At 28.9% G+C, this 26,451-nt stretch overlaps 9 protein-coding genes across 9 annotated transcripts; 4 read left to right on the top strand and 5 right to left on the bottom strand. All coding sequences in view use genetic code 12, as the record gives it.

Moving 5' to 3' along the window:
• Nucleotides 1-8,294: 8,294 nt before the first annotated feature.
• PMT6 (dolichyl-phosphate-mannose-protein mannosyltransferase) lies at nucleotides 8,295-10,604 on the bottom strand (the record flags this gene model as incomplete). The annotated part of the gene is made up of 1 exon (XM_051761985.1): nucleotides 8,295-10,604. One exon carries the CDS (start codon nucleotides 10,602-10,604, stop codon nucleotides 8,295-8,297), a length of 2,310 nt encoding a protein of 769 aa, XP_051621137.1.
• A 583-nt stretch (nucleotides 10,605-11,187) lies between these two features.
• Nucleotides 11,188-11,760, top strand: KGF54_001598 (Sec63 complex subunit; the record flags this gene model as incomplete). Its single annotated transcript, XM_051761984.1, has 1 exon — nucleotides 11,188-11,760. One exon carries the CDS (start codon nucleotides 11,188-11,190, stop codon nucleotides 11,758-11,760), a length of 573 nt encoding a protein of 190 aa, XP_051621136.1.
• A 93-nt stretch (nucleotides 11,761-11,853) lies between these two features.
• Nucleotides 11,854-12,501, bottom strand: MRP8 (Mrp8p; the record flags this gene model as incomplete). Its single annotated transcript, XM_051761983.1, has 1 exon — nucleotides 11,854-12,501. One exon carries the CDS (start codon nucleotides 12,499-12,501, stop codon nucleotides 11,854-11,856), a length of 648 nt encoding a protein of 215 aa, XP_051621135.1.
• Nucleotides 12,502-13,424: 923 nt separating this feature from the next.
• Nucleotides 13,425-15,329, top strand: FGR3 (Fgr3p; the record flags this gene model as incomplete). The annotated part of the gene is made up of 1 exon (XM_051761982.1): nucleotides 13,425-15,329. One exon carries the CDS (start codon nucleotides 13,425-13,427, stop codon nucleotides 15,327-15,329), a length of 1,905 nt encoding a protein of 634 aa, XP_051621134.1.
• A 229-nt stretch (nucleotides 15,330-15,558) lies between these two features.
• Nucleotides 15,559-18,348, bottom strand: ATG1 (serine/threonine protein kinase; the record flags this gene model as incomplete). Its single annotated transcript, XM_051761981.1, has 1 exon — nucleotides 15,559-18,348. The coding sequence occupies one exon, from the start codon at nucleotides 18,346-18,348 to the stop codon at nucleotides 15,559-15,561; it is 2,790 nt and encodes a 929-aa protein (XP_051621133.1).
• Nucleotides 18,349-19,074: 726 nt separating this feature from the next.
• On the bottom strand, nucleotides 19,075-20,364 carry RPT5 (proteasome regulatory particle base subunit; the record flags this gene model as incomplete). The annotated part of the gene is made up of 1 exon (XM_051761980.1): nucleotides 19,075-20,364. One exon carries the CDS (start codon nucleotides 20,362-20,364, stop codon nucleotides 19,075-19,077), a length of 1,290 nt encoding a protein of 429 aa, XP_051621132.1.
• A 386-nt stretch (nucleotides 20,365-20,750) lies between these two features.
• On the top strand, nucleotides 20,751-21,464 carry KGF54_001593 (cytidine deaminase; the record flags this gene model as incomplete). Its single annotated transcript, XM_051761979.1, has 3 exons — nucleotides 20,751-20,829; nucleotides 21,076-21,188; nucleotides 21,249-21,464. 3 exons carry the CDS (start codon nucleotides 20,751-20,753, stop codon nucleotides 21,462-21,464), a joined length of 408 nt encoding a protein of 135 aa, XP_051621131.1.
• Nucleotides 21,465-23,650: 2,186 nt separating this feature from the next.
• Nucleotides 23,651-24,601, top strand: NOP1 (rRNA methyltransferase; the record flags this gene model as incomplete). The annotated part of the gene is made up of 1 exon (XM_051761978.1): nucleotides 23,651-24,601. One exon carries the CDS (start codon nucleotides 23,651-23,653, stop codon nucleotides 24,599-24,601), a length of 951 nt encoding a protein of 316 aa, XP_051621130.1.
• Nucleotides 24,602-24,752: 151 nt separating this feature from the next.
• KGF54_001591 (Imp2'p) lies at nucleotides 24,753-26,171 on the bottom strand (the record flags this gene model as incomplete). Its single annotated transcript, XM_051761977.1, has 1 exon — nucleotides 24,753-26,171. One exon carries the CDS (start codon nucleotides 26,169-26,171, stop codon nucleotides 24,753-24,755), a length of 1,419 nt encoding a protein of 472 aa, XP_051621129.1.
• Between the last annotated feature and the right edge of the window lie 280 nt (nucleotides 26,172-26,451).

Genomic DNA, 26,451 nt, shown 5'->3' with positions numbered 1-26,451 from the left:
TGTGTTGTTCTGGAAATAATTTTCATGTATAGTGAGACAGATTAGCTACTGAAACATTAATTACACTCAAGATTGTGCTCAAGCTTTTAATTGTTAGAATTTATAACATTGCCAAGTATGACTAAACGACCGGTATAAACACTTTTCTTGACCTAGTTCAGCTCAGAAACGTCAAATATGGGCCCAATTTTGATCCAAGATAATTAACATATTTCTTCTAAAAAGATTTAGACATGTTTTCCATTGACTTCTTCACGCTTAATTCTTGTATATTTCGCAATTATTTCAAGACGTAAACTATGGCAGTTTGGAAGTGTTTCAGATCTGAAATCAAGATCCAACGGGATCTCGAATGGATTTAACTATTGCGGTAATGTTGGAGTTATATCTTTGGTATGGCATAGCAAGATCCTGTATGTATTGGTGTAATGTTGTGTTCAGATCTGAAGATATGGTGTATCAAGATACTGCATGTATTGTGATTTGACCAGATCTAACCTTTAGTTTGTTTTGATCTAGATTAAAGGTACAAGTGACCCCTGGGATCTGATTTGATTAAGATTTAAGGTACAGTAAACCTCTCAGATTCAGAATTTTGAAAGTTTGAATTTGTGTTAAATTGAAAATAATCATATACATTTTGTTTTTTTTTGGTTGCAAAACTATTCAAATTTAAGTTAAGTTAGTTAGGTGTTGGCTTTACTAGAAGTTTGAAAAGACGTTGAAGTTATACGCTAAACTAATTCAACTGAAACACCAAAAAACCATCAATATAGCTATTCATGTTCGTGAAACAGGTGTTCTTTACATATCATTGATGCTGGAAATGAATGCTTTAGCAAATTTCTTTCCTCCATTTTTACGACACGACTCAAAACCTTAATAAAATAATTATTTTTCTAGAAATCAAGAAATTCAATTCTTACTTTAGTAATCACATTCGTTTCACAACAGCTATAAGCACTTTGTCTTCACTTCAGCTAATTCTATCATTCAAAAACACTCAATTGTTCACTGTGAATGGTCGATCAAAAATTCTAGGAACATCTTTAATAGCTTGAGAAGGGCCCGAGGGTAAAAATGTTTTAATCTAGGCTACGATTGTTTCAAGTTCGAGGAAAGTGAAAGTCGTTTAACTTTATCACTACTCTAAAACCAAGTCCATGGATACAAGGTAAGTCTGATTTGAAAGAGTTGGTTCGAACAATGATAATGTTAATATCTGCTCGAAAATTAATACAAATTAATCGAAAACTATCCACACAGAGATCAAAGTGTCATTAGTCTGGTCCAATGCCCTACAATCCAAATCAACAAGAGAAGAATAGATCATCAACATACCAGTTTTGATCTTGGGTTCAAGTGTGGAAAATCGAAACATTTGTATATCAATAGACAGAAATGCATCTAGAAACATTAAATTGACTGAGCAAAGGGGTAAAGCAGCATGTTCATATGCACTTGATTGTGTTCAGCTGGAAACAATTAGAAATGGAAAGAGATAAAGCACGAAGGGATTAAAAAGGATATTCAAACTGTTTAAAAGTATAGTACTAATGTCGTGTCGTTGGACTGTTTTTCAAGAAATTCGGGTTCGGGTGGGGATCTCGGTAAAATTTTTTCAAGTAATTTTCCACTCAGATCTTGATTCATTGATAGTCCAGTGGTCAGTATCATTACAGAGGTTATAAAGCATGTTTGTTCGACTCCGCTTAAAGTCAGTATAGCACTTTATTTTGATATGCTAGATCCAAGTCTTTTGTTATGCTGATTCTACGTTTTTTGTTATGCAAATTCTACATTTTTGTTATGTTAGATCTATGTTTTATGTTATGCCAGATCTATGTTTTATGTTATGCTAGATCCAAGTTTTATGTTATGCTAGATCCAAGTCTTTTGTTATGCAGATTCTACGTTTTTTGTTATGCAGATTCTACATTTTTGATATGTTAGATCTATGTTTTATGTTATGCTAGATCTATGTTTTATGTTATGCTAGATCCAAGTTTTATGTTATGCTAGATCCAAGTCTTTTGTTATGCAGATTCTACGTTTTTTGTTATGCAGATTCTACATTTTTGTTATGCTAGATCTATGTTTTATGTTATGCCAGATCTATGTTTTATGTTATGCTAGATCCAAGTTTTATGTTATGCTAGATCCAAGTCTTTTGTTATGCAGATTCTACGTTTTTTGTTATGCAGATTCTACATTTTTGATATGCTAGATCTATGTTTTATGTTATGCCAGATCTATGTTTTATGTTATGCTAGATCCAAGTTTTATGTTATGCTAGATCCAAGTCTTTTGTTATGCAGATTCTACGTTTTTTGTTATGCAGATTCTACATTTTTGATATGCTAGATCTATGTTTTATGTTATGCCAGATCTATGTTTTATGTTATGCTAGATCCAAGTTTTATGTTATGCTAGATCCAAGTCTTTTGTTATGCAGATTCTACGTTTTTTGTTATGCAGATTCTACATTTTTGATATGCTAGATCTATGTTTTATGTTATGCCAGATCTATGTTTTATGTTATGCTAGATCCAAGTTTTATGTTATGCTAGATCCAAGTCTTTTGTTATGCAGATTCTACGTTTTTTGTTATGCAGATTCTACATTTTTGATATGCTAGATCTATGTTTTATGTTATGCTAGATCTATGTTTTATGTTATGCCAGATCTATGTTTTATGTTATGCTAGATCCAAGTTTTATGTTATGCTAGATCCAAGTCTTTTGTTATGCAGATTCTACGTTTTTTGTTATGCAGATTCTACATTTTTGATATGCTAGATCTATGTTTTATGTTATGCCAGATCTATGTTTTATGTTATGCTAGATCCAAGTTTTATGTTATGCTAGATCCAAGTCTTTTGTTATGCAGATTCTACGTTTTTTGTTATGCAGATTCTACATGCAGATTCTACGCTTTTTGTTATGCAGATTCTACATTTTTGATATGCTAGATCTATGTTTTATGTTATGCTAGATCCAAGTTTTATGTTATGCTAGATCCAAGTCTTTTGTTATGCAGATTCTACGTTTTTTGTTATGCAGATTCTACATTTTTGTTATGCTAGATCTAAGTTTTTTGTTATGCTATCTATGTTTTATGTTATGCTAGATCCAAGTTTTATGTTATGCTAGATCCAAGTCTTTTGTTATGCAGATTTTAAATTTTTGATATGCTGGATCTATGTTTTATGTTATGCTGGTTTGTAAGATTTTGTTATGCTCAGTTCAAATTTTTTGTTATGCTTAATCTAAGTTATTTGATATGCTGGAAACACTTTTATGATATGCTAAGTTCGACTTGATGTTATGACAATGTATCTGGACATGTGCTATTCAAATGTCATGAGAGATAGAAGGCTGGACTAGGGGATGCAGAAACAGAATAATCAGAAATTCAATAGAGAAGATCTGTATGATTCCCCCGAATACCATCAAAGTTTCTATGTATTAATTCAAAAACCTGAGGTGTTAAAGTTGATAGTTTAAACGAACAAGTGCATTACCGAACTATGACCCCAAAACTAGGATTAAAAGATATGCTCGTTTTATCGATGGCCAAAATTTAAGCTACTACATAATATTTTTGTAATCAGACTCGTTTTTTTTGCAGATGAAGCTAATTCAGCCTTTAAATCACATCTTTAAATTTCTTTTTGCTTATCAAACCTCTCTAAATTTGAAACTCGAACTACATCATTTTTAGGTGCTGAACTCGCAGTACAAACTTATTTTTAGGTGCTGAACTCGCAGTACAAATTTATTTTTAGATGCTGAACTCGCAGTACAAATTTTCGAAGGGCACTATCAAAAGTAAACAAAAATCTCAGATAAAGATCCAAAACTAAGATCTAACACCTAAAAATATTTTTTAGATCACAAATCTTTAAACCAAATCTCTGAATCTTGAATCGTTTCTTTGCAAATCTAGCCTTTAACACTGAAACTTGCAGTATATTATTTGGAGGAGCTGAAACTTGCAGAATAAACTTAAGAAGGGCTCAATTAAGATGAAACAGAAAATTAAAGTGAAAACAGATAGTGAAAGATCTTGAGCCAGATCTTTTATATTTAGATCCATAGATCTAACGTCAAGATTTGAATCTCGGATCTGTTGAATCTCAGAATTTCAAGACCAAACTTCCGAGTCAAACCTTTAAATCTCAACTCTTCTTTTGCATGTCAAACCTCTAACTATATTTTGAGGTGCTGAACTCACAGTACAAATTTTCGAAGGGCACAATCAAAATTAAAAAAAGACTTCAAATAATTCTCCAGATCTCGGATCTATCACTTAGATTTTATGATCTAGATCTCAAACCTTTAAATCAAATCTTTAGAATTTGACGCTTTTACTTTCAAATTAAACCTCTAACTATGAAACTCGCTAATAAAGCTTAGAGTATGGATAGTGCTCAGAATATATAATTTGACTTGCATACCTTCAGAGAACTGATTCAATTCTCAGATATACTATAATTTATGACCAGTGTCACAGATGAATGGCTGCAACTCTGCTACTCAGTATTTTCAAAATAAGTGTTATACCTAAAATATGCAAATAAATATCATAGATCATGTCTCATTACTTAGCTCCAACTACATATCATTATATCACGCGTTACTAAAGTTGTCAACACCGAAAATGGCCACTTATATATGCTTATTAGAAAGAGTTTACGCGATCATTTAGAAATGTGATTGTAAAATCTTGATGCTCAATTATAATCAAACATAATACCTCAAAACAAGTGGGATGGAACTCCTGATTAAAAATTTTACGGAATACCCTTACAGAATCAGACTCCTATGTTTTTGTCATACCTTGCAAAATCAAAAGGGTTCATCATTTCCCTCGATTATTTTGAAAGTCTCCAAAGCTGCGTAATTAGCTGTTAAAGTTTATGCAGCAAAGCGAAAATGTTTTTGCTTTGCGTGCTCATATCATATCAATGTAATTCCAATTTTCTAACAATTAGAAGGTTCCATATCTTTTACTTAACATTAAAACAATTGGGTGTTTCGGGTTATATATTTAGTATAAAAATGCGTCTAAGAAAAGTATATCCCAACTCCCTGTAAATTTTGTTATCAAATTTCTCCACAGCAAGTATTTATTGTAACGAGAATAATCATATCATGAAATTTACATGTCTATGTTGATTGTCATTATTAGGCATTATGATTTTTATGCTCTTAAGCAAGTGTGGAGCCTCCTGGCATTTATTCATGATTCTTTTAATTTATCTTTAATTTCACACAATTCTAAGGTTGAACCTTTTTTTTTTGCACCTCGGTGTAAAATACATTAATCGCGTTATTCCAAGGTTTATTCTTAGTATTAGGTCAAAAAACTTGAATAAAACATTAAAAATATTTGAAGTAACAAAACACATTTTATATGTATCATCGTTCAGTTTGATACTACGAATATATATTGTAAAAATAACAAACGCAGAATTAGAGAATATAGAGGTTGGATAGTTTTATAATATTATACTTGAATTTTGAGGCACTTTTGATCCGAATTAGGCCTCTCGAGTTTGTGGTTTTTAATCCAGTTGGAAGTTTTAAGGGTTTTGAAATAGGTGTCGTTATTTGCGAAAAAAGCAATCATGTTTGTAGTTATAGTTAGAAGTTTAGACACAAACGCGATTTGTTTGAAATTTGGAACACTTAATCTAAGATTTAATTATAAGCGATTTAAGTCGGGATCTATGATCAAGTGATAGAGTTTTTACAATAATGTTTCAATTTAAATATCTGTTTTATGTTGTCTATGCCATTTGTAACTTAATTCCAAGTTTTAGCACCTCCAAATAAAGTACTGCGAGTTTCAAAATTTCGGATCAGATTTCCTAAAAAATGGAGTCGAGATCCAGATATCTGATTTGGAAATTTGGGATCTAGGTCATAAATATCTTCGCTCAAAATCGCTGTTCCATTTTGATCGTGCCCCTCGGATCTTTGTATTACTATGTTCAACATCTCATAATGATAAATTGCGAGTTTCAGAGTTAAAGATTTGATTTGCAAAGATTCGAGTCGAGATTTATAGATTTGAATCATGGATTTGATATTGAAGATTTAAGATCTAGGTCGTACATTAGAAATCTGGGTTTTTGTCTTTGGATCTAAGTTTAAGAGATGTAGATCGAGATCTTTGAACGAATATCTAAGATTTGGGTCTTAACGTTAGATCTCAATTTCGTGTTGTTTGAGCGTTTCGACATTTTGTCAAAATGACTTACTGCTAGTTTTCCAGTTAGAGGTGTGACATGTAAAAAGATTAGTCGAGATTTAGAGATTTGATGTAAAGGTTTAATTTTTATCTGCAAAAAGATGAGTCTAAATATAAAGATTTTATCTTGAATCTAATATGTCAATTAAACTAACAAATGTAGGACCCAGCTTTGTTAAACAATACATAGAAACAATATTGGTGTTTAGGGGAAAAATGCAGATCTTCTGTATTTGAAATCTGGTTATTCTGTTTCTGCGTCCCCTAGTCCAACCTTCTATTTTTCATGACATTTGAATAGCAGTTATTCCTTCAATGCAATCAAAAAAGCCCATCATACATATCCAAATACATTATCATAACACTGAGTTGAGTTAGCATATCATAGAAGTGTTTTCAGCGTAACAAAAAAGATTAAGCGTAACAAAAAATTTGGGTTGAGCATAACAAAATCTTACAAACCAGCATAACAAAGAACATAGATCTAGCATAACAAAAAACGTGGAATCTGCATAACAAAAGACTTGGATCTAGCATAACATAAAACTTGGATCTAGCATAACATAAAACATAGATCTAGCATAACAAAAAACTTAGATCTAGCATAACAAAAAATGTAGATCCAGCATAACATAAGACATAGATTCAGCATATCAAAAATCTTAGATCTAGCATAACAAAAAATTGGATTGAGCATATCAAAAAACGTTTAATTTGCATAACAAAAAACTTGGATCTAGCATAACATAAAACATAGATCCAGCATATCAAATTAGAACGTTGTGCTGACTTTAGATGGAGTCGAACAAGTGTGCTTTATAACCTCTGTCATTCTAACTACTTAACCACTGATGAATCAAGATCTGAGCGGAAAATTACTTAAAAAAAATTCACCCGAGATCTCCAGCCGAACCCGAATGTTTTGAAATACGATCAAACGACACGACATTTAGGATATAATATACACAAGTTTATTATCCTTTCTGAATCCCCTCGTGCATTAATTCTTCCAATCTCTAATTCTCTACAGTTGATAACACAATCAAGTGCTTATGAAGATGCTGCTTTACCGCTTTGCTCGATCAACTTAATGGTTCTAGATGCATTTGTGTCTATGATCATAAAAATGTTTTGATTCTCCACATTTAATCTCAATATCAGAAATGGTATTTCTAGCATCACTGGATCTATTGTCTTCTTATTGATTTGAATTGTAGGGCCAGAATAAAGGAAGTTTGATTCGTCTATGGTCAATTTTCTTTTAATTCATACTAATTTTTGACCAAATATTAACATCGTTATTGTTCGAAACAACTCTTTCAAACCCAACTAACCTTATATGCCTCTACCTGTCTTTACAGTAATTATAATGCTACTTTCTGAACGACTTTCACATTCCTCGAACTCAAAACAATCGTAACCTGAGTTAGACCATTTTACCCTCGGGCCCTTCTCAGATTATTTTCTGGAATTGTTGATCGACTATTCATAGTATTAGTATACAATTAAATTTATATGCATGTATAGAAGTAGTTGAAGTAAAAATGAGGTACTAATTGTTGTTGCTAAACGTAAGGACTGAATTGCATGACTTCAAGTAAGAAGTTATTCATATCTTTATTTTACTTAGATTTTGCGTCGTGTCGTAAAATGGAGAAAAGAGATTTGCTAAACCTATCATTACTAGCAGTGATATGTAAAGTACATATGTTTCACGAACAGACATAGCTAAATCTTGTTGTCTTGGCTATATCGGTTTCAGCGTTTAACTTTGATGTCTTTTCAGAGTTTCACCTAAACCTGTATTAGTTGCCCCTGCAACCCTTGATTTTAAATTTTATTTTCAATTTGTCAAACAAAATATCTTGTTTAATGAACTTAATTCTGGCCCAAGACATCGCATCTACAAATACATATAGGAAATAAATCGTACTCTTGTTGAAGATTTTGATTTCTCTTATTTAACTCACTATACATGAATTCTATAATATGCTATGTTCATAACAATAGTGTCTAATAAACATATGAACAGTCCTTTAAATCATCCAAGAATTTAATAATCTCATGTGTTGATAAAGTTTTGATGAACCTTCCATACCCAATGACAAATCTTTGAGGTACCAATACGAGTAAACGACTAGGATATACAACACGGCATAAACAAAAGTTTTAACTAATCTTGGAATGTACTTGTTTTGACCAACTAATCTTTCCATCATAAATCCACTGACAAATATTGCAAAATATAAAGCTGGTACATAATGATGTAAATACTTTACTCTACCCATTAAAATGAAAGGAATAAAATTAAATGCCCATCCCAAAAATGGAAGTATTCCTTGACCCAAGAAATCATAATTGTTTTTATTAGTTGTGCTATAATTCAATTGTTGTCTTTGGTATTGAAATGCTTTAAATAATAAATAAATGACAAATAAACCCAAACTAAAAGTCGAAAACCAAGTCACAAATGGATTACCAATTAAAAAATATTTAATTTCACTTTCACCCCATCCACACATCCTTAATCCCGTATTCAATATTGGCCATTCCCACCATTCCGAACTTAATTTATCAAATTTATCATAGTCAGGAATTAAAGCACTATTAGAGGCCATCATTCCATAATTTAAAAGAATAAATTCTTTCCAAAATTTTGGTTTAGGTGGGACATAATCTATTTCTGGTAAGGGTAAATTTTCATTAACATGTTTTTCAATATTCCACCATGTATTTTTATCTTTGGAAAATAATGAATAACGACATATAACCTCTCCTTGTTGATAACCCCAAGATGGTAATGACTTACCGGTAGTAGCTAAATAGCATCCTAACTTTTTATGTTTCAATCTAAAATTGGTTGATATTGGATGTAATCCTGTTTTACTTTCATTTATAAAATGAGGTGATGGTGACAATTCATGAGACTGTATTTCTATTTCCCATTCATGGGTGTCATCAAATTGATTGACATTCGAACATGAGACTTCATAGTGAGCTTTGGATATCGGTGCTCCAACGGCGTTTGCATTTAAGTAATTTCCAGTCTTGATATGTTTTAGTCTAATAGTATCCAAATCTTCCACAAATTTTGAGTTATCTTGATCTAAATATTCTATGAGAAAATCGTTATTGTCGTCTTTGAATCCATAAGTTGTTACTTGTTGCTCTTGTGATCCTTCAGGATATGTATGATCATGAGAATGAAGTAAATTAGGCGATAAACCTTGTGATCTTAACGACACTGTTGATCCTCCTGCAGCAGATCTTGGTCCAAATTGTATAGTATTTCCATTTAAAGAAGCTTGTAATAATGTTGAAATCGATCCATCTCCTGGACCTGTATGATTTAGCGTCATAAAATGAACTTTGAATGCTAGCATATAAATTATTGATGGTATCAAGATTAAAGTGAATATTCTGAGTGCCCATTGTTGAGAATAGCTGGTCCAACTTGATCGCTTGTTTGAAGCAATACATTTGTAAAAGCCTAAAATTAAGTTTAAAACCGTGTAAATTCCCACTAAAGCTGTAACAAATAACCCAACCCATTTTACAGAACAGACACAACCAATACTAATACCAGTAATTACAAACCATTTCAAACCGGACAATGACATTTCTTTGTTATTGGATATTAAATTATGTAAGTTGATAAGACCAAAGAATGTGAAAACAACAAAAAATAATAACATTGAATCAAGTAAGATGAATTTGGATAAAGTTAAAGACATTTGTTCAAAAATTACCATTAATGAAATAAACCAACAAGTATATTGACTAAAACCTAGTAGTACAGTAGTTCTATATGCCATAGGAGTCACCAATATTCCAAACATACAATTGAAAATTCTCATTACTGTATAATTCATTGTTTCTGGGTATTGTAACCCACTTTCGAATGCAAAATCTCCTTTATAACCCGCTATATATCCTGATAATGCTACTAAAAGTTTTCCTAAAGGTGGATGAACATCAAAGTAAAATTCGCGTTTTAAATAATGAGAACCAAATTTCCCAAAATGAGCTTCATCCCATATTACTCTATCTGCTGCATCAATTTTATGTATCCTTACAAAAGCTGAAATTGCTGTTAAAATTAAAGGGTTTATGACTTTTATTATTAGATCTTTTCTTTTTGAATTTTGACTTAGTTGTAGTTTTGAAGTTTTCTTTATTATTTCATCTATGTCTGAATCTGAAGTAGGAGAATTTGTCAAATCTGCATTTGAATTTGTCTTGGATATATAAGTAGGACTCGGTTGTTTTGTCCTGCTTTTTACATTATTGTCTAGGACTTTATTACTATGGGAGTAACTAGTAGAATATGTTGAATGATTTTGCATTTAATAAGTGAAAATTGAGAACATATGTATGAATATTTTGAAAATAAATATTTTGTTTTCAACTTTATAATGAACGATTGTTGATAATGTAAAAATTAGAACCTGTTGTAACACCTTATTGTTTTTGTGAATTGTTAAATGAAGGTAATTGAGATTGATGTACTAAGATCTGATGTAAATCTTGGGGGTATAAGTTTGTTAGACCTATTTTTATTGACATTTTTGTCTCAAAATTTTTGACACAAAATCAATTTTCGTAATTTTATATAAAACTCAAAAGTAATTCAAGTCTGACAGATTTTTATTGACTTATCTCTTGAAAGATTATTTACAGAATCATAGAAGCATTTTTTTGATTTATTTTTAGAGAGGCGATAAAGTGAGATATCAAATACTTTCTGAAAATGGTTGTCTTTCAGTTGTAAAATTAAAGACTTTTTCAATATATAAATTTCATACTAGCGCTGCTACCAAATTAAAACAAATCAAAAAATTGACGTGTTGAAAAATTATACATTTCTTAACTTGTATTAAACAATCAACTTTAAACAATTATCAATAATATAAAGTTATTAATAATAAAATGGCTGAAGAAACTACAGTTCCAGAACCAGAAATTATTAAAATATCGGTATTCACACCATTAATATATGTTGGTGTTGTTTTAACTATATTTATAATATTTTCAATGTATTATAGAAAAAGAAGAGTAGCACAATTTAAACAAATAGAACCAATATTTAAAGAAAATCATAATGCATTAATATATCAACAATTGAAAACACAATATATGGATCCAAATTTATCAAAAGATCAAAAACCACATGAAAAAGTAATGAAATCTGCTTTATTACGTAGAGCAGTTGAAGCAATAAGAAGAAGTATGAAATTAAAAGAAAATGAAACTATTTTTAATAAATTATATCAAAATGGTTTAATTGGTGATGATATGTTTAAACAATATGAATTTCAAATAAAATTTCAAGAATTAGAATTGAAAGAAATTGTAGCTGAAACTGAAATTTATAAAAAAAATTGGTCACAAACTTTTTTCCCATTAGCTCAAGAAATTTGTTTTAATGAAGCTTTAAGAAGAAGAATTAATGCTATAGATGATAGAGCTATTGATTTAAGTAATTTATGGGATTTTAAATAGATTAATGAATATAAACCTTTTTATTGATAATTTAGGAATTAAATACTATTATTTGATCTTATGAATTAATGAATTATGACATTTTTAACAATTCTACCATCCATCACTAACTCTTCTAAGTTTCAATCCAAAAAATCTTGCTAATTCATCAAATATTTCATTAATTTGATCATCATTAAATTCTGATTCAATCTTCAGTATATCTTTATTTTTACTAATATTTATAATATCATTTTTACTATTATTATTTCCTTCATTTGATTGATCATCATTTTGAAGTACTTCATCAATTTCTTCTTTTGTTGGTAATATAATTTCATAAAAGAATCCCATTTCTAATATCTTTTCCTTAGATAAATTTTTAAATTCAGCAAATGTTTTTGGAGTATCAAATTCCGGAAAATCACCATCTTTGTTTGATAAAGGAGCTAATTTATCTTTATCTGAAGTTAATGATGTATTATATGTTCTACGTATAGTTCTATCTTCTAAAAAATCCAATTGAGATTGTAATTCAGTTACTAATTGAACTATATCATCATTATTTACATAATCTGCTGTATCAATTGATCCCGCGTTTGTACTATTACTATTAGAATCGATTTGTTTCATTCTTGATTTAACATCATTTATTTGCATTTCAATTAATTTTTGACCAGTACTTGCTATTAATTTTGACTGTTTATCAATTATAGACTCAAGGTCACTAACTTTTTTATTAATTTCCTCTAAGTTTGACATGCTTGGTCTTGTTTTTTATCCGTTATATACAAGCGATCGAATGAATTGAGTGGTAAAATTAAAAAAATTACCTTCACTATTTTAAAAAATAAACGTTGTTTTTGACATGAATAATTCCAAATTGTATTGATTTACGGAATTTACATTTTTTTTTGTGCTACTAAAGTAGTGATAGTAGAATTCTAAGTTCAAAGTACATGTTTTTATTTAAGTAAGTTAATGTTTAAAGTACCGATCGATAGAGAGTAAATTAAATCGTAATTTCAATTTTGAGGTAACTCTTATAGTACGTAAAACTCATGTTTAGTTATTGTAGTATTAGTAGTATAATTGTTTAAATCAATGATGGCAAATGAACAAAAATTTCTTATGTTTGGCTGCAAAATTCTTATAATTTTAATCAAAATTTTATATTGATTAATTGATTGTAATTTTTCAGCAATAAGAGAATTAACTTAGAGTAAAGAAACAAAGATTGAACCATTTGCTTTCGATATTTAGTTACATCTTTCTCTTTTATAAGTAATAATTATCACTTCCTATATATGACTTTTTATAGTACAGAGCTGGTAGCTCTATTTCAATTCATACTTATATAAATTATCACCCATACTTAAGGAATTATTATATATTATGTGATTTAATTAATCAATTTTGAATTTACAACCATATTCAATTAAATAGCATTTAATCATTATATTACTTGGACTATAGTAAAGATTTATTCAGATATTTCATCATAACTACTGGCAGATCAATAATTTGAGACTCGTCAGTTCAAATAAGCAGGTAATATTCTAAAATCTTAATACAGTCAAATCAACTAGTGTGTTTGAGAAAGATCATTTTAAGATAAATTATACAATAATCATCAAATGAAAATTTACTTTATCAAAGTTCATGTAATAATAATATGATAAAAAATGCCTACATTAAAATCTATTCGTGGTCCAAAAATATCAACAGATAAAGTATCAATTATTAATGATTTCAATACAAGAAAGAAAATTAAAAGATTATTAGTTACAATTAAATTGCCATCAGAAGTTCTTAAAAATTTGGATATACCTAATGAATCATCAGATAAACCTAATGGATCAACACTAAATAAGAATCAACCAGATAAAAAACGGAGAAAATCATCTATATCCTCAACTTCAAGTAAATCGAAACTGAAAGAAACCAGTGTGAATTCAAAGAATGTACAACCTGAAAATAATCAAGTTCCACTATCATCAACTACTAAAACAAAATCAAAGGAGGTGAGTCCAAATACCAAGGAATCAAACCTTGAAAATAATAATGAAAATCATAATAATTCATCATCATTGTCTAATAAACATCCACATACTGTTAGAAGTAAATCAATAGCATTCACAGATGAACTACGAAAAATAGATGAGGAATTGATTAAAGCATTAGAAGAATCAACGAATCAATCACAATCTGAAATGGATCAACCACAAATCAAAATAACTCATCCACAACACAATATAAATCCACCACAACCCAAGAAAAATCATTCACAAATATCAAGTGATACTACAGTTACAAATCAATCTACTACAACTCAGCCAAACTCAGATCAATCAAATCAAGAATATAAATCACTACCTCCAAATGTATTATCAATACTAGAAGAAGAAATGAAACATACTCAAATAGATGATGAAGAAGAAGAAGATGTTCCACTATTAATTGATAAAATAATTTTTTCATTAAAAGATCCTTTAGGAGGGAGTCGAATCAAATTACCAATAAAATCATTATATTGTAAACATTTTGATTGTTTTGATTATGAAAATTTTTGTCTTTTTAATAAATTACCAGAAATTATTAAAAATTTAACTAAGAAGACATTAATTCAACAAAATTATGAAAAATTATCAAGAAATGGCAATAATCAACAACAATTTCAACAACAAACTCAACAACACCAACACCACCAATTTAAAAATTCAAATCAATATCAACAACATATTAAACAAAATGCTAATCAAATTAAAAAACATCAACAAGAAATGATACAACAACGATTTCAACAACAATACCAACACAATCAAATACAACATCAACATCATCATGATATTCATAGATCTAATCAACATCAACAACAATTACCTTTCCAACCAGAAAATCCAATCCCATCTCATACCCCAATAATCTCAACTAATCAATCATACCCAACCCCAAATCCAAAAAGACAAGTTGTAATTCCACAGTTAAGATTAGCACCTTATGTTCAAGTATTAAATAATGATGGATTTGCCAACCCACAAAATCAACCAATTTCACGTCCTCCACCACAAAATCAATATAATCCATATAATAATCATATTCAGCAAATCCCCATAGAAAAATATAAATCAAATTTTATAACACCACCATATCAATCAGTTCCCAACTACAAATGCCCCATATGTGATGTTAAATTCCCACTAAGTGCTTTAATAATTAGTGAAACTTTTAATTTTTTCGTCCAAAGAACATCACGACAAGTTGATAAAATCGAATTAATAGGTCTTAAACGATATAGAACAATAGATTCATCAACAACATTTTCCAAAACAAAATCTCCATCAAGAGATCAAGATAATGTGATTTCATTAAGTTCAGATGATGAAGAAGAACCCATTGAAAAATCTCAACATGAAAAAATGCAATTGGGGAATATTATAAATAATAATAATCATAATAACCAAAATCAAATTTCAAAAAGAAATTTACTGATTTGGAAACATCATCATTTTAATGATTATAATGATTTTAGAAATGAGAATGAGAATGGTGATGGGACTAGTTGGGATGATCCTGTAGTTTTAGATTAAATTTATTTAAAAAGATTTTATGATTGTATGATTTAATATAAATTAACAAATTTGCTTTACGATATTTTCTATTGTAGTCAAATCCACTTTCGTATAATCTCCATAACTGATATATTATCTACTTCATAGTATAATCAAAGTATTAATCAAACAATGTATATAGATTAACTTATACAATGTAATATATATATTTATAAAAAATTTATAACCACATAATCACAAACACTAATTACAAAAGTTCAATTTTTTTTTTTAAAACAGATAATCTATTCCCAATACTTACAATAAATTTTTCAACCATTATTCTATCATCATCATCTAATTTTTTTTCATTTGTTGTGGTAGTGGAATCAATTTCATCTTCATCTAAAACAGCTTCTAACATCCATATAGCAGTACTATATGATAATTCACAACCATGTAAATCTTCTTTCACCAACTCGTTTACTGCTGCATTTCTTGACATTTCTAAAGCTCTATCAAATAATAATTTTTCTGCTACTATTTTTGTACTTGATTTATCAATAACCCCACTATTATTTTCTTCTTCTTCTTCAATTACTAAATTATTCAAAGCTAATTTAGATTCTTGTAATCTTAATTTAACAAATTCTGCTTTTTCTAAACATTCATTAAATTTTTCTCTTATCCATTGAACTAATTGATTAATTTTTGAAGTTATTGAAACATCAGGTTTTAATCTATTTTCATTTAAATTTGAATCAAATTGATCATACCACCATTCACTAGCTAATGCCATACCTTTAGCTAATAAACTTAAAGCTTTAACATATAATACTACACCTTCTTCACTTATACTTTTTATAATTTTGGGAGGCAAAACATCATTTAAATTCATAAATTCAGCTTTTGTATCATCTGAAGATGGTGGACTTGGTATTAATTGAGAAAATTTAACATCAGCAAATAAATTAACTGCATGAGCTTTTGTTGCAATAGTTTCTAATTTAGTTAATAATATTTCATCTGGTGATATTTGTTTATCTCCAAAAGATTGATCTGATTCTGAAGGATCTGGAATTATTGGTAAATTTAATTTTTGTAATAACGTATTATTTGCAAAATTGGGACTTGATATTATACTTGAAAATGATTGATTTAATTCTGAAGTTGATGCATTTGCTGTTGATGTAATGGGGATATTATTTGTTGATTGAGTATTTCCAAATAATCTATGTGATGCTAATCCAATAGCTTTACTCAAAGCATTAGTTGGAGATATTGATATTGATATTCTTCTATCAGTAAAACTTGGACGTCTATTAGTTGAATTTCTTCTTGGCTTTTGATTCAGTAGCGAGTTTTGTTGTTGTTGTTGTTGTGATTGTTGTTGATGATGTTGAATATTTTGCTGTTGTTGATGATGATTTTGATTAAAATAATTTTGTGAAGATGAATGTTTATTACGAGGATCAGATATTGCAACAGCTCCACTTCCTGCATGAGCTAATTCATCAGCAATTGCATTAACTTCTATAGCTCTTTTTTCAACAACAACATAATCTTTTTCTAATATTACATCATCTTTTTTCAGTTTAAAAATTGGAGATTTATTATTTATTGAATGGGTTAAATTTTCAGGATCTGGACTATTCTTGTTAATAAGGTTTTTAATTTCTTCATCTCTACTACTTTTTTTTAAATTTTCTTCGGGTATTATTGGTGTATTTGTTTTTATAATTTCTTGCTCCATTGTTTCTTCATTAACTGGTGTCATTTTTAATAATTGTGATCTTTCATTATTTTTAATAGGACTTATATATTCACTAATAAATAAATTTTCATCAATTTCCGAAGTCTCCAAAGGTTTATCAGTATCTTCTAAATCACAAGTAATTAAATTATCATTAAAAAATTCTTGAAATGATATACGTTCAGTTGGATTATATTTCAATAAAGATCTAATTAATTGTTTTAATGATTCAGGAACTTGAGCAGCCATGGGGAATTTAATTACATCATTTGCCTTTTCAATATTTTTTAATAATTCAATATGATTCCCAGCTTTAAAAGGTGGTTTACCAACAGTCATTTCATATAATACAGCACCAACAGACCATAAATCAGCTTTTGCATTATATTTTTCATATCTCAATATTTCTGGTGCCATATATAATGGAGAACCACATAAAGTTTCAGCCATTGAAGTTGATGGTAAAAATCTTGCAAAACCAAAATCAGCAATTTTTAAAATTGGTAATTCCCACATTCCTTTATAATTTGAATTTAAAAATTCCCTTTTTGAATGTAATGGAGGACATAACAATAAATTTTGAGGTTTAATATCTCTATGAACTAAACTTTTCTCTCTTAAAAATAATAAAGCTGATGATAATTGTTTTAAAAAATGTAGAACTAAAACTTCATTTAAACCATGAGATCCTTGTGGAGAAGGATATCTATCTAATAAACTTGATATTATAGGATGAGTTTTAATTAATTGATTTCTTTTTCTAATAAAATAAGATAAATCTCCCATTGAACAATAATCCATTATTAAATGAAAATGAGCAGGAGTTTGTTTATAATCTAATAATCCAACAATATGAGGATGTTTCATAGTTTTTAAAATCAGTATTTCAATTTCTAAATTTTCAATTAATTTTTTTGATTTTAATTTTGATCTATAAACTGATTTAATAGCAACTGATTTATTAGTTTTAATATCATTACCTTTATAAACTATTGCAAATGAACCTTTACCAATTTCTGGTCCAATAGTATAATTACCAATAGTTTCTAATCTTTTGGAAGATGAATTAGTATTATAACTCATATTACTCGATATTGATTCTGTAGTTGTAGTTGAAGTTGGTGAAGATATTTTATTATTATCATTATTATTTCTTTGATTATGTAGTACTGGTTGATTCTTTTGATAATGATATTGTGGCTGTTGTTGTTTTAATTCTTCTTTTGTTAATTGTTGTTGTTGTTGAGACGATATTGTTATATTATTAATTCTATTTATATAATCCTTTCTATTATTATCTTCCATTCCTTGTATAAATCCACAGGTTATAATTTATATATATATATATATATATGATCCCTTTAAAATTATTAAATCCCACTAAAAAAAAAACTATCAACAAATATATAAAGATCTCTATATTTGATTATAATAATAATATTATAAATTGAAATGAAATGAAATGTGAACTTTACTCAACTATTTAAAGATAAGATATAATAAATCTATAAAAAAAGTTGGTTGTAAATTAATAAATTATAAATATATTAATATATATTAATATATAATCATATATTAATAGTAGTATTAATAATAAATAATAATTTTGTTTATCTTATCTATTTACATAAGTCATTTTTTTATTTATTTATTTATTTTAACTATTAGTATAATAATTGGGATATATTACACTACCTATTCTAATCTAATTACTAAGGATTAATGGGTAAATTTACATAGTGCGGCTTGAATGTACTTTCTGAGACACATATTGTATAATTTAATAAATCATATATTTGGAAGGATAAAAGAATAAGCAATATTCTAAATAGTTTTTGAATCAAAGTTTGGTCAATGTGATTTATCACTGGAGAAATAATCATACTTTTAAAGACTGGCTAAACTGAAAGAAGATGAGTGTTGGAAACACCTCTAATTACTAATATAATTCCAAATTTATTAACATTTTTAATGTATTAATTAATTTTATAAATTATACAAGAATACATTATCAAGAAAAGTTTTAATAAATTATGCATAAAAATTAACAGATTTAGATTTTCTTGCTTGAACTTCTCCAATAGCTTCAACAAAATCTTCATGTCTTATAATAGATTTACCATTTCTTAAAGCAATCATACCTGCTTCAACAGTAACTGCTTTTAATTGAGCACCATTAAATTCATCAGTTGATCTTGCTAATTCTCTCCAATTTATTGAATCATTATCACAATGTAATTTTCTTGCATGAATTTTTAATACTGATTCTCTTGCTTCTTCACTTGGTAAAGGAAATTCAATTTTTCTATCTAATCTACCTGATCTTAATAATGCAGGATCTAATGTATCAACTCTATTTGTTGCTGCTAATACTTTAACTCTATCATCTGATCCAAATCCATCTAATTGATTTAATAATTCCAACATTGTTCTTTGAACTTCTCTATCACCACTTTTATCAGAATCAAATCTTTTTGTTCCAATTGCATCTAATTCATCTATAAATATAATAGTTGGAGATTTTTCTTTTGCTAATGCAAATGCATCTCTTACTAATTTTGCACCATCTCCAATAAACATTTGAACTAATTGTGGTGCTGCTAATTTTAAAAAAGTTGCACCAGATTGGGCTGCACATGCTCTTGCTAATAATGTTTTTCCAGTACCTGGTGGTCCATACATTAATGCTCCCTTTGGAGGTTTTATTCCTAATTTTTTAAATTTTTCAGATTGTTTCATTGGTAATACAACAGCTTCTATTAATTCTTCAATTTGATTATCTAATCCTCCAATATTTGAATAAGTTTCAGTAGGTTTTTCATCTAATTCCATTGCTTTAACTCTTGAATCATATTCTGATGGTAATGTATCTAATATTAAATAAGAATCTTTATTAACTCCAATTAAATCATTTGGTTTTAAATTTTCATGATCAACTAATCCAATCATTGGTAAGAAAATAGTTTGTCTTGTTGATGTTTTTATAACTGCACTTTTACCTGATCTTGCTGCATCAATATCTATATTAGCTCCTTGTTCACTTGCTTCTTTATCAACATCTAAATTTAATAGTTCTACTACATTACCAACTAAATAAGGTAATTGTTTATTATTATTTATTTTATCTTGATTATCTTTAATTCTTTCTAACATCATTGTTTTTTCATGAGTTAATCTTTGAGATTCTGATCTCATTACTTTTATATCATTATCTAATAATTTAGTTCTATTTATTATATCTGATGTTGATGATTGTAGAATTTCTAAATCAATAGAATTATCTTCTTCCGGTATATTATCTAATTCTTCTAATGTAACCATCTTGTTGTAATTTTATTTATTAATGTGAATGAATTTGAATATGTTTGAAATAAAAAACTTGTACTTTTGTTGATGAAAGTTATTACTTTATCTCCAACGTGTGAAATAGTAGATTATTTAAATTAGTTTGGTAAGTATTAATGATGTCAATTGAACTTTTTGTCAAGTAATTGTGTTGTCTTGAATAAATTTGTTAAACACTAGATCAATATGTTAAGAATTAACTACGTTTCAGCTTGTTGCCACTATTAACAATGTGTAGTACAGTATAAATTTTTAATTTTTTTGGTAAATGTCACACGACTAACAAATTAGATTAAATAATAATTTTCAAATACGTTATGAAACCTTTAGCTTATCTAAAATTCTTTTATAATTTATCTATCATGACAATAAAAACCTACAAAGATCATGAAGAATTAACAGATGACGAATTTAAAAAATTAAAAGAACTGGTCATGAACGGTTAGTCTAGTCAATATTAATATCGGTTTGATAATTATTATTTACTTGTTGAAATTTCCAAAATCAAAAAAGTTAATCAATACTATCAATACTACAAAATTTATTAAATTTTTAAAGAATTATATACTAATTAAATTTTCATATACAGCCAAAGAATTTGCTTACTGTCCCTACTCGAAATTTAGGTATGAAAAATTATTACAAAAGTAGTTCAATTTAACGCGTACTAACATCAAGTCTTAAGAGTTGGATGTACAATTTTAACAAAATGTGGTAAATTTATAAAAGGAGCTAACGTAGAAAATGCATCTTACGGAGCAGGAGTTTGTGCAGAAAGAACAACAATAAGTAAAGCAATTGTATGTAAACTCCCATCATACCAATATCCCATCATTTAAAATACTAACTTTTTAAAATAGACTGATGGATATAAAGATTTTAAAGCAATTGCAATATCAGGAGATACTGAAAATCCAATAGTTCCATGTGGGATATGTCGACAATTTATACGAGAATTCAATAAAAATATTGTAATTTTTTTATTTAATAAAGAAGGTGAGTTTATAAAAGTTTATTTAAATGAATTATTACCTTTAAGTTTTGGACCTGAAGATCTTGGTATTAATACAAATTAATGTACATATTTATTTATTACTTTAAACTGTGCTTTTTTAAGTCTATTTAACCTCGTTATCATGAATGTAATCTTTGAAAGTTTCTAATGCAAATAATAAATGTCTAAATCGGACTCTGATTTGACTCAAAATTAGCCCCAATTCGACTTAACACTAGCTATCAAAAAAAGAAACAGCTCACCAAAATTAAAAAAACAAATTAAAACTTTTTGGGACAGAAATTTCGCAAAACTTGACAGCCCAAAAGTTCATGAAATGAAAATACAGATATGTTTCAGAAGTTGCTACCAATCAAAAATCAAATTTTGAAAAATCAGCAGAACTATTCCAATTTAAGCCAATCAACCCATTTTAGGCGAGGAGCAAAGTATAACTCAGCAGATAATTAGCTGTTATAACGTAGCCGTGAAATTCCTCAAATGGGGGAGTTCACAGCTGTCAACAATATTATTGTTGCAAAATCAATTAACATGTACTAGCAAAGCTTCAGTACTTGCATTAACTGCTTCACAAATACACTGAAGTGCTGCTTACATGTCGCCTATTGGTACTTGATGGTACGTAGAGTTCTCAATACGGTTAGAAAAGTCTGTAAAACTACCTCCAAAAATTTTGAGAGTTTTCTGATTTGCGCCGGGACATCTCAATTTTTTTCATTATTTTTTTTTATTGCATTTTTGGATACCCTGAGACATCCTCTATTAAATGAATTAGGTCATATTGATGAATCACTCATGGTTGCCAAGATATCAAGAAAAACATATAACTCGCTCAATTGAAAAGCCACTGGCTTAAAACTAGTTGCATAATCTAGATCTTGATCTAAATAACTCAAAAATTGATTCTCTGCGTAGATATCGTTCCCAGCTAGTGAGATAATATGGACCATTTTAGTTTTAAAAACTTCTCAAACTCAAGTTACACAAAATTGGAAGTATACCTCCGAAGTCACGTTTTTAAAATTACCTGGCGTAGTGGCAAGCAATTTTGACTCAAAAATTGAAAGGTCCAGTGTTCGAAACTTATTAAATGACTGACCTACAGGAAAAAATTACACAAAACCAAAAGCGCTGGATATTGTCATTTCACATCAATTGAAGCCTACAACGTGTTACTCTAGCCATTCCAAATGACATGAAGTAATGATATATCCAATAGCACCAAAATTGGAGGAGCTAAGAGTAATTAAAGAATTTGGTATTTTAGGTTCAAAATCACACAAAAACAACATTTATGACACAAAATAAGGAAGTCTAATCTTGGTGGTCTAAATACATCAAAAGATACTGTCTATGATTTGAAAATTCAAAGTAATTCAAGCGTGACTTCCTTAATGTAAAGAAATGAGACTTCAAAGGTATTAGTTTTATCATGTGATCCTATCGTACCTTTGAATTAAATAAAAGTTAAAATTTAACGTTTTCATCGTAAAATTATTGGAGCTAATATAAAGTGAGTCAAATTTTAAGGTGATGACTGAGTTAAGAAACTTTGAGGGACTAAGTGGATTATTGAACAATCGATTTTATCTCTACTCAACCATACTTAATTTATATATTTTGGATTTCTGTCTACCCCAGATACACGTGAAACAAAACGTGACTTTAATAGGCGCCGCACGATGGGCATCGACAACATTAACTAAACTGACCATTTACTGAGCAAACTTGTATACTAGCTTTAGTTTTTATATAGTTCATTTAAAAGCTGAGCTGTTCAGCTTTATTAAGATACCAAATTCTTTTTGTTTGTATTGAAAATTGTTGAATTGAGTTGAAATTTCATCTTATTTCCAAATGGCAAACACTTATGAATCCAATTATCAGCCATATTTGACCTAAATCTGCAAAAAAAACTGATCAATTTATTACTATAGTATAAGAAGCTTACTCTCAAGCTTCTTTGATGCCGGGAAAAGTCCCCACAGAGTAGTATTAGGTTTATAAGGATCATATTCTTTTGATCAAATAATTCACTCAAAAATGGCAAACATCCGTACATCAATAACTTATTTTAATCTCATCCAAAAAAATTAATTAAAAATTAACAAATTAAAAAAAAGAGGAAAAATTTTCTAACATTCTACAAACATTAATAAATTATACAAAAGTTGATCAAACAACAACGTTATCAACAATTTACCTTAATCAATTTATCACATATATATCACATATTCAAATTAAATAATGGCATTTGGAGCTCCAAGAGGTAGAGGCGGAAGCCGTGGTGGTGGAAGAGGTGGTTTTTCAGGCAGAGGAGGTCGTGGTGGATCATCTGCTGGTGGTAGAGGTGGTAGAGGTGGTGCTAGAGGAGGTAGAGGTGGAGATAGAGGAGGAAGAGGAGGATCTAGAGGAGGTCGTGGTGGAGCTAGAGGAGGTGCAAGAGGTGGAGCAAGAGGTGGAGCAAAAGTTGTTATAGAACCTCATAGACATGCTGGTGTATTTATAGCAAGAGGTAAAGAAGATTTATTAGTTACAAAAAATATAGCACCCGGGGAATCAGTATATGGAGAAAAAAGAATTAGTGTTGAAGAACCAAGTAAAGAAGAAGGTGGAGCACCAACAAAAATTGAATATCGTGTATGGAATCCATTTAGATCAAAATTAGCTGCTGGTATTATGGGAGGTATTGATGAATTAGGAGTTGCACCAGGTAAAAAAGTATTATATTTAGGTGCTGCATCAGGTACTTCAGTTTCACATGTTGCAGATGTTGTTGGACCAGAAGGTTTAGTTTATGCAGTTGAATTTTCTCATAGACCAGGTAGAGAATTAATTGGTATGGCTAAAAAGAGACCAAATGTTATACCAATTATTGATGATGCTAGACATCCACAAAAATATAGAATGTTAGTTGGTATGGTTGATTGTGTATTTGCTGATGTTGCACAACCAGATCAAGCTCGTATTATTGCATTAAATTCACATTTATTTTTAAAAGATGGAGGTATAGTAGTTATATCAATCAAAGCTAATTGTATTGATTCTACAGTTGATGCAGAAACTGTTTTTGCAAGAGAAGTTCAAAAATTAAGAGAAGAAAGAATAAAACCATTAGAACAATTAACTTTAGAACCTTATGAAAGAGATCATTGTGTTGTCGTTGGTAAATATATGAGAAGTGGAATAAAGAAATAAATGAACATTAGTTTTTAGTTTTTAATCTTTACGAAATTTGAAATTTTTTATGGGGAAATTGTATATTAGGTAAATTAATAAAAAAAAAAAAAAATATAGAAAAAACACTTTAACTCGTATGATAATCATTAAAAAACTCTTTATATCCGAATCAATCAATTCTTGCTTCAGATAATGTCAATGGTTTGATATTATTGGAGAATACAGATGAGCCTGATTTGAATCTGTTGATCTTTTTCAATTTCTCACGAACAACCATTACTGGTACTGTAGATTTTGTCACAAGATAATTCGATAATGAACCTAACAAAACCCCTTTTATAGCACTTTGACCTTTTGAACCAACAACGACTAAAGTTGGCTTTAAATTATCTATAAACTCCAAAATTAGATGTCTTGGTATTGGATGATGAACTATTTCAATGACTATATGAATTTGTAATTTAGTTAATTTTAATAAATTAAGTACTTGTTGTTTTGCCCTATTAAGCATATTAAGTCTTTGTTGTTCTCGTACATTTTCATTTGAAGTATTACCTTTTAAGTGATGATTCAAATCACTATCTTCAATCACACATATAACAAATAATATTGAACCATCAACTAATACAGTACCTAATGACCATTCAAGAGCAAATATAGATTCTGGTGAAAAATCCATACACACAAGAAACATTTTTGGTTTTAAATTTGGATTGACTAATTGGAAAAAATTACCTCTTGTAATAGTTTGTATAACTCTTGAATGAGACTTATTTGAATCAATTTTACCTTCTTTTATAGTTTCATTTAATTGTGAAGCAAATTCACTATCAAGTTTATCTTCAACTGCTGATGTATAAGGTACCATAAAATCTTCATCTTCAACTCCTTCTTTATCCCTAGCTTCCGCAGGTATATTTTGTGTTTCTGTTGGATATTGACCATTACGACCATCTCTACCATTTTCTTGATCAATTATTTTCTTTCTATAAGTTTGATAATTTTCCAATTTTTGTCTTCTTGCAAATGCGTCTTGATCAGACAGTCTTAAATTTAAAGCTTCCAGTCCAGTTAATTTATGTTTATCACTTGCTAATTTATTTAAAATATCAGGATCAATTTTTGTACCTGCATTTCTAGCAGCAGCTAAAGCTCTTTCATTTGCTGTTAATTCTTCTAATTTTTTTACTGTAGATCTATCATTTAAATTTGAGTTTTCCAAAATTGAACTAATCTCATTAATCTTCTCATCTTGACATGCATAGTTTGGTAAAATATTACCAGTATCATCATATTGAAATTTTTCATTAGCATCATCATCGCTTATATGTTCTTCTTCACTTACTTCATTCTCCCATACATTTTCATCAGGATTTTCACCTTCTTTAATTATTCTTTCCAGTGGGTCATGATTTACTATTGACCATTTTAAATTCTTGTTATAATCTTCATTTGATACTGATGGTGATCGACTGTTGTAGAAATTTCCCTTTCCTGCTGCTCCAGGTGATAATGATCTTCCTCTAGACATTGACTTTTGTATAATTGCTAGCTTTTCAGCTTCTAGTCTTGATTGACGACTGGCCATTATCTATATTAAGTTTTTAGTTGCTTGAGTATACTGAAGGGCTAAGTAAGTGTTGGAAGTGGTATAAATATATCAATTATATAAATTAATTCTGAAAATCTAAGTAATCACTTGTAAAATTTGATGAGATGATATGATGATTCAATGAATGATTGAATTAGATTTCTTCTGTGATAACAAACCAAAGTTCTTAGAACTAAAATTGATTTTAAGAATAATTTACGGGGAGAGGCTTAAAATTAATTGATAACAAAAAACGACTTATTTTTTTCTATATAAT

Source organism: Candida jiufengensis (assembly GCF_024610255.1).
Source record: "Candida jiufengensis strain CBS 10846 chromosome Unknown scaffold5, whole genome shotgun sequence".
NCBI lineage: Eukaryota > Fungi > Ascomycota > Pichiomycetes > Serinales > Debaryomycetaceae > Lodderomyces > Lodderomyces jiufengensis.
The sequence above is the reverse complement of the archived record's forward strand: the minus strand, read 5'-3'. Positions and strand labels throughout refer to the sequence as shown.